This window comes from Vigna umbellata, chromosome 5, assembly GCF_029865625.1.
Source record: "Vigna umbellata cultivar VRB3 chromosome 5, Vumbellata_1.0, whole genome shotgun sequence".
Lineage (NCBI taxonomy): Eukaryota > Viridiplantae > Streptophyta > Magnoliopsida > Fabales > Fabaceae > Vigna > Vigna umbellata.
Genome location: NC_142169.1, coordinates 15,419,229 through 15,428,143, shown reverse-complemented (window position 1 = coordinate 15,428,143; position 8,915 = coordinate 15,419,229). Strand labels below are relative to the sequence as shown.

The 8,915-nt window shown below is 33.0% G+C and overlaps 1 protein-coding gene across 2 annotated transcripts; it reads left to right on the top strand.

The window, feature by feature from the left end:
- Window positions 1–2,456: 2,456 nt before the first annotated feature.
- TCP20 (TEOSINTE BRANCHED 1, cycloidea, PCF (TCP)-domain family protein 20) lies at window positions 2,457–4,238 on the top strand. 2 transcript variants are annotated; one of them, XM_047326073.2, is made up of 2 exons: window positions 2,457–3,839; window positions 3,973–4,238. In XM_047326073.2, exon 1 carries the CDS (start codon window positions 2,705–2,707, stop codon window positions 3,641–3,643), a length of 939 nt encoding a protein of 312 aa, XP_047182029.2. In that variant the 5' UTR covers window positions 2,457–2,704; the 3' UTR covers window positions 3,644–3,839; window positions 3,973–4,238. The 2 variants fall into 2 exon arrangements, with proteins under 2 accessions (XP_047182029.2, XP_047182028.2); XM_047326072.2 differs by having other exon boundaries at window positions 3,950–4,238.
- Window positions 4,239–8,915: the final 4,677 nt, after the last annotated feature.

Genomic DNA, 8,915 nt, shown 5'->3' with positions numbered 1-8,915 from the left:
CAAATTTTATGAAACTAAGAAGACAAATGCGAATTTAAATTGAAGAGAGACTTATCAAGAGAGCCGAGCTCAACTGGTTGACCAAGGATTCCTAGGTTGTTTCGGACTCTTGCATTAAGATGAGAATTATAAAATTTTTCTAACGTAAAACAGTTGTAAGTATGGACTAAATATGATATTTCAATATATTTATTTTTCGTTTGGGAGTCAGAACTCTTGGATTTGGCCACATAACCGTATTCTCAACTAAGTAAATACAGCTTTGGCCAAAAGTGCAAATTCCAGGTTACAAATACCACCTCACTTGTCTTCAAAACAGTAAAAACAGTGCCACAAAGCTATTGAACCTAAAAATATGCTGCTTTATTACTTCCAAACACACCATTAGACCTGGTCTACCTGGCGTACACCCATTCAGGAAAAGACCTACAGCTATAAAAGATATACTGCTTAAGAAATAAGGAATGATCACACCTTTATGGTTACATTTACCATAATTAACAAATTAATCTTTACATATTTATTATTAATTCACTGTATTTGAAAAATTGAGAAAAATTATTGATTTAACTTTCAGAGTGTTTTTATATGAACCCATCCTATAACTCCTCTAAGGAAGAAGGAGTGGTATTTAAAGAAGGGAGGACCCACCGTCCGATCGGATCTATGTCACTGAACACAATAGAAGTTATGCCACTCTCACCTTTGTGTATATATTTTCCTAACAACATCACATTCCTCTCTTTAATGAGTCCATTACTCACTGTTTCTCATCTGTTCTTCCTTCTTTTCCCTTTTCTTACATATCATACATTAAAATAATTTTTTAATTACAGACTTATTTAGTTAGATAAAAGAATGTTTGAATTGAAGCTTTCAAATTGAATAAAAGTAAAACTAAAAAAATATAAATAAAAGACTTTTAATATGTTTGATAAAAATGAGAAAATAAAAAATTAATAAATAAAAGACTTTCAACTACCAAATCTTTTAATATTAAGTTGAGAGTGGTATTATATTTTTATGTTTTGTTTATAATTAATTACTATTATATATTGTTAGTATTTAATATTATTATATAGACACATCATGTATCTTAATCCAATTTGGTTCTTACTTAATTACTAACTAATCTCTATTAATTTTTCTATGAAATTGTTACACAGTTTTTTAAATTATTCTAAAATGGAAAAATAAATAAAACTGTTTATATGAAAGAGTTATTACGAAAATAGTTTAAATAAGCTAAAATGAAGATATACTGTTTTTTTACTTGTTATCTATTCCCTTATCTCTCTCTATATAATAGAGCATGAGTCAACAATATACGTGTAAATATAAATTACTTTATTTAATCTAATTCTAATAACATAAATTTAGATAAAAGTAAATCTGTTTCTAAAGTAAAGCATGGCTATAAAAATAAGCAGAAATTAAATTTCATCATAAATGTAAAACAAATAAGTTTATATGTTTTATTAATTCAATTGTTTTATGAAAAAAATTGTAATTATCTTAATATAAATAGTATTTAAGTAATTTTATGACATAATATATATATATATATATATATATATATATATATATATATATATATATCATTATTTTAAAATTAAAATCATAAAATAATGAATTTATGAATATTTTTATATAATACTTAACTTTTATATTCACATTTCACAGCAGATTTAAATTCTTATTTGATTATAGCAATATATTAATTTTTTATAACTTAATTATATATATATATATATATATATATATATATATATATATTATCTAATAACTTTATAATATCAAATTATATATTAAAATTATAAAATAAATTTTGAAATTGAATGGAGTTTTATATTAATGAGTTATTCGAGAAGTTTATTGACACGTGTCGAGTGCTTTTAAGTTCCGAATCCTACGAATTCTACTTTGATGTTTGACCCTTTTGGAAGGATCAAACAAACTCTCACCTAATTGAATAAATTTTAATTATTTATTAACTCGTCCTTGAATATTTCACAGAAATACTGGATGAGAGTGTCAGATAAGTATAAATTTAAGGACTCGTTAGGATGAAAGTATTGACACAACAGTGCACGAGAATGGATGTTACTATTTTTCATTAAATATTGAATACACTGAATGAACCAAAATTATACACCCATAATAGCATGAACAGAGTTCAGATTAGGGATTGAAAAAAGGAATTTTGAAATTAAGTGTGTTTTTTTTTTTATGGAAGCTGAATAGGTATGTAACAATGTTGCAATTATGGAATGCAGGAAAGATATAATATGAAGGGGATGAAAGGGAATGTAGGAAGGGTTTGTGTTTACAGAGAGAGAGATAGGGTTATAGTTATTGTCCCCAAGGTGGTGAAACTGGCAGTTAAAGTTGCTTTCAAAATTCATATCTGGCTGGTCAAAACCCACTTCTACTACACACCGAGAAAGAGGTGGGAAAGGACAAGAGAGGAAGGAGAGAGAGAGAACAAAACCAAACCATGGAGTGAAAAAAATTGACATGGGCACATAGGGATTATAATATTTTATGGTTTTGTCCCTCAATTCTTGCCAGAAACAGTGAAAACTCACGAAAGTTTAGGACTTTTCAGGCCACCTTCTTCAATCAAAGAGGACCCATCATTTCTTTTCCTTTATTATTATTATTATTATTATTATTTTTATCCTTTCTCTTTTGTGTGCTGTTGATGGATCCCAAGAGCTCAAAGCAGCCACTGGCACAGGAGGTGGTACCAAACTTTCTTAGCCTTCCCCAACAACAATCGCCACCACCACAACAGCAACAACAACAAGGTAGCAATAGCAACATGGGAGAGAACAAGCCAGGGGAGATGAAGGATTTTCAGATAGTGGTCAGTGAGAAGGATGAGAGCAAGAAGCAGTTGGCTCCGAAGAGGAGTTCGAACAAGGACAGACACACGAAGGTTGAAGGAAGGGGACGGAGGATAAGGATGCCTGCTCTGTGTGCAGCTAGAATCTTTCAGTTGACCAGAGAATTGGGTCACAAATCTGATGGGGAAACGATCCAGTGGCTTCTTCAGCAGGCTGAGCCATCGATAATAGCTGCTACTGGGACAGGTACAATCCCAGCATCTGCTTTGGCTGCTGCTGGGAACTCAGTTTCACCACAAGGGGCATCTCTTTCATCAGGGTTGCACCATAAGATTGATGAATTGGGAGGGTCCAATATGGGGTCAGGTAGCAGTAGGACCAGTTGGCAAATGGTTGGGGGGAATTTGGGGAGACCCCATGTGGCCACGGGACTATGGCCCCCCCATGTCAGTGGATTTGGATTTCAGACATCCTCTGGTCCATCTAATGCCGCCCTAGGCACTGAGAGTTCAAATTACCTGCAAAAGATTGCCTTCCCTGGCTTTGACTTGCCTGCTGCCGCCACCAACATGGGTCACATGAGTTTCACCTCAATATTGGGTGCTGCGGGTACCCCGCAGATGCCTGGTTTGGAGCTGGGCCTGTCCCAGGATGGCCATATTGGAGTCTTGAATCCACAGGCCTTGAGCCAGATTTATCAGCAGATGGGTCAGGCTAGAGTGCAGCAGCAGCAGCATCAACAACAACATCAGCAAACTCCTGCAAAGGATGATTCTCAAGGCTCAGGACAGTAGAGTTTTATGGATTTTGATGAAAGAAACAAAAAGAAAATAGCATCGTCCACAAGCTGGGGTTTCTACAATGGCTTTGTATTGTATAGTTGGGAGACTGTGAGGAAAAATTAGGTGTCTCAGAGAATTCAATAGAAACTGGATTTGGTTTACCCCCGTTATTGTTCCTTCTCCCCAGTACTCGAGTCTCCAGATACAGGTGCTTCGATAAGTAATTTTTTTACTGTTTTTGTTACTTTTGATATGCAGTTTCCTTTTCTTTTTCTTGGGTTATAGTTGTTGTGTGTTGTTGATGGTGTTAACTTGCAGGTGGAATGGAATTGCATGACCAGATGGATTGGCTTCTTTGATCTGGTCTTAAACTATTGTTTAATTCAGAGGTGTGTTGATTATTTTGTTCTTCTCTATGTCAGGATGGAGTGCTGATCGGTTTGTTTGTGAATTTGATTATATAGTTTCATAATCATATTTGTCAAATTTTATATTGGATCTGGTATAAGTACTTTGTCATCTGGGAAATTTTAATCTTTGTGAGGAACAGCACTTGCAAATTACATCTGTGAATCCGTCAACTAGCAACGCCTTTTCTGTTTCTTAAGTTTGCTTTCATGTTACCATTCGAGTGATTTTCTTTCTCTTAGCGTGCAACTGTGTTGTCTTCCTTCAAAATTCACCACTTGTGAGGAGGATCTTTCCAATTAAAAAATATTCTTTTTCAACTCTGAAAATGGTACGCAATTGTAAAGAAAGTTAAATTTGTTCGTTTTAAGTATTAACATCTGCAGCTCTGCTTCATTCTGAAAAGCACTAAAATTTCCTTTATTTAGCTGTATTTAAACTTAGAGAACTCACTTAGCTGGAAAAAGTCGCATTAATTGTCTTTAATATAACCAAATTCAACTTTAAGCCTCCTTCCAGCATCAGCTAAATTCTTTTGCCATTATTTTCTCTCTGTGGAGGTTTAGAGTCTAATTTTTTATCCACATATTAGGAGGTGAAGCAATTAGAATGATTAAATGTCTCAAATCAAATCAACATCAAACTTAAATCTAAAGACAGACGAATGCCAATTAAGCTATGAAGTTTGCGGTTAAGAGTCTAAGATAATTGATCATAGAATAGTATCTCTTCTCATTTCTCGCCTTGAAGCATGGAGAAAGAAAGACCCTTATACTATGTTTGCCAAACTCTGCACCTTTTGACTTCCATCAACTTTAGCGTCTCAGTCTATTCTCTTGTGTAAGTTTTGACCTCTCCACTAACTGATTGAAGCCCAAAATAATGTAGTGTTCCCCAAGGTAAAACTGTAATAAGAAGGTATATTTTTCAACCATGTGTAACCCTGTTGAAGTTGAAACATTGTATCTTAGCAATTATGACTATGTAGTTAATGATATGATATGATTGTTGATCTGATTCATACATAATGGATGAATTATCTTGGGGAAGGTGATAGCTTTGCTCCAAAAGCAATTTGGTTTTTAAGAATAGTGAAGCTCATGAAACTACTGGCAAAGTGCCAAAATCTGAATATAGCTTTTGTAACCATGTAGCCTGGTAGTTTCAGTGAGCTCATCTTTTTGGCATTGAATGCAAGTGGATGTTGAGTTCCCAATATAAAAATCACTAAAAGACACCAGAAGGTGCACAACTCATGCCAACTTGTGTTTGTGACCTCACTATATGTACACACGAGTATGAGCAGCTCTGAACTCACCCTGCTGAATGCAGTTGGATTTTTCTGCACCACTCTTCAAGCGGTGTTGCCATTATATGACATGACACCAGTGTGAGCTTGGTGCAAGCAGATAACAAGTGTCCATTTTGTTCAATAAGAAATCTCAGTTTTGGACATAACCACTTTCACATGCCATAAAAAGGTTTAGCTATGATAAACATTCCTTGTAATAGATAGTTTAGGTTCTTTTACATTTTTTATACCTCTGAAAAGTTAGTGTGGCCAAATTTTAAGGCCTCCCTGGAGGTTGACAAAATACGTGTGAATCTCTTGTGGTTTTTGTAGTGCAAGACAGTAAGCACTTAGGGGGTGCAATCCATGAATTTTCTAATAGTTTTTCTCTCTGTGAAGTGGCTAAGTATATGATATTTATTCAACCAACCAGCACTTGAATGTTGATTTTGTCAACTTGAACATGGCCACTGGTCGTTGCCATGACTTTGCCATCTCACTCCAATCTTTGGTGCTTCTATTTTACATTTCATTTATGCATCCACCGACTCATGCCATTATTTTTCCCTTGGACAGCCTGTTTTGTTGAATAATAACACATCATGGACATTTTTCTTTTTGAAAACAAGAAAAAGGTACCCATCAATCAATTCAGTTTAGGTCTCCCAAGATTTCTCAATTCAGTGCCTTTATGCTGGATTGACTCTGTTCAAAAGTGGCTAATGGACAAAATTAAAATGTAATGCAAGAGCCAGCTAGAAGCTACTGATTACTGTTTTAGAATTTCACTTAACACTGACTAATTTATCATTTTGTATCCTAAGATCACTCCTTCTACGCTACTCCATCCACTCTGGTGCTACCAACCAATGTCTCATAGATCACTAAGGCTACTCAATCTTAACCTCTTTTGGGATAATGCTTTTTTCAAGTTGCATTTTGTTAATCGTATAGATCTTATTTGTATCAATAAAACGAAGAAAGAAATTTCTTAAAACGTGCTTTTCATATAATGGGTGTGATTTGCTTATTCTAGAAGTGTGTTAAACAACTTTGTGGCATCTTTTGTAAGTAAAACCTATCGGTTTTCAACCATTTTATTTGTTTTAATCGAATTTGGACGGAGTGTTTTAATCCGAGATAGAGTATAAAGCTTTCAAAATCTGAGTTGTTGCCTTATTGACAAAAAAATTACATCTAAATTTAGTAAAATCATTTGGCTTTCGATAATATTACATAGTTTAAGAGTAGAATTAAAAGTAATTTAAAAACTTTTCTTTTGTCACCATCTGAAGCAATTTGTTTTAGAATAAAATTATAGTAAGAGTTTCAGGTTCTGAATAATATCTCAGATGCTTGACTTTAATAATATTATGATTCATTTATATTTTATTTATAAAGATTATCTATTTAATAGACTTTTAATATTTAATTAAAAAATGTATCCTATCAACATTTTTACCTTTAATTTTGGGGAAACACAAATCCGTTCTTCATTTGGAAGATTCAATCTAAGAAAAGCGGAAATTAGAAAAAAAAAAAAAAACATCATGAGACATGATCATTGCATGCCAGCACAGAAAGTGTTTGCGGAACTTGATGTTTAAGCTTTGACGGTGTTTCTTTACTTTGGGCGTGCCGTCATTTTAGATGTGTCGCCTTTGTTATTGTCTTTATACCCTTATAACCAGAAATTATTTAGGATAATCTCTTCACTTCTTCGTCTTAATCGTGTATTTCTTCATCTTTGTCAACAACAATAATTTCATGCAGACAACTTTTACTCTCTTTTTTTTTTTTTTGCCAATTTGATTTTATTCTACAAATTTCCATATTGGACATTTGGGCTAAATCTCCCTCTATCTAATTTCATCTGTTGATACATGAAGTATGTGTATGACAATGACCAAGAATCTTACAAGATATTCAAAATCAAATTTGATCTCATTTTTATGGTCTTCCATCATTTCATATTGCTAGTGAAACAAAGTATTCCCTTGCGAAAATAAAATAAAATCTTGCAATATTCTCATATCCCATAAATTGGAGCATCCTATGCTTATAACTTTTAACTCTTCATAATCATGAACCTTTTTTTGCATTGGGTGGGTTGAATTGTATCTTGCCATAGTCATCTAACACAAACATATTAATATAATTCCTTAAACCCTGTAACATTTTGGGGTAAAAAAGCATGACAACAAAAGGAAAATCGAGCAACTAATTGGATATGAATGATCATTTGCAATATTTTATTTTTCGTAGTATACACAACTAGGCATAATTTAAAAAATCCAATTGTTTTATAAAGTGGTGGGTATGATCAAAACTCAGTGGACTACATTCATATGTTTATGCTCTAATGATTAAAAATACTATGATGTCCAATAGTTCCATTAATATCTGTCATTTCTGAAAAATGATTGGTTTACCAAATAAGTGGGGGAATAAAAGAAAAGAACCACATGACAGAAGATCATAGTGAATTATTAAGTTTGAAAATCTATGGACAAAACAAAATCAAATGTTGTAACAAGATAACTTCTATCAGTCTCTTGACACATGTTTACATTCAGTCGAGAACATAACTTAGCATTGAAGAAGCAGCGAAAATTGAAAAGCCTACAACATAGCTTGAGTGGAGTTGGACTCTGAAAGCATGTGAAACCCACTGATCCAAAAGGAAACTGATATAGCACTATTATTATAGTTGCCATGAAAATGAAGGAGTTGTTTCAACAGATGAAGATGATTTTTACACGCTGAAAAAGCAACAAGAAGTTACACATTGAGTGAAAAAGTTGCAGAGGTAGTGCTCCCTACTGTTTTTGCTGCTTACTTGAGTTAGAACACAAGCATGCTGCTTGGAATGAAACCTGTGTCCTTTTTTCTTTCTCTCTCATTTGTGTCTATATCATAAGCACTAACATATACACAGGACCAGACACAGAAAAAAGAGGTGATTCCAATGAGATTATTGGTTTCAATTTTATTATTGATGTTGTTACATATCAGGTTCATAAAACATATATTTCAATTTTCAACACTCCAGTAAAAAAAATATGTGACTTATCTACAAATATTTACATACGGATTTGAATAAACAGGTATTACATACACATTTTACTTACAATGTAAAATTGAGTTACATATAGATTTTTTTGTAAATAACATAATAAATATTTTTTATTGATTTTTCATATGTAAATTTTGTATGTATATTTAGCGTGTTAGAACAAGAATATTTGTAAAGGATAATATCCGTAGGTAATGGTACAAGATCTATATGTAAGTAAAAAGGATTTACCTACTAATTTTACATATGAATTTAAAAATAATTAATTATTAAAAACAAAAACCAAGGTCTCTCACGCTCACTAACTCGAAATTTTTGTTGTTCACACTCTCTCACTCCAAAAGAAGAAATCCTTACAACTCACTCACACATGGAGAACAAACCTTTTATTCTTCGTTCTTCACTCTTCTGATAGAGAAAAAACCGTCACACTCCTCAGTGCTCATTCTTCATTCTCCTCGCATTTGTATCCTTCAACCACACAATGTCAAAATCGTGTATCATGTATC

Excerpts from the sequence above, each read along its gene's own strand:
- TCP20 (XM_047326073.2), top strand. The coding sequence starts at position 2,705 with ATGGATCCCAAGAGCTCAAAGCAGCCACTGGCACAGGAGGTGGTACCA.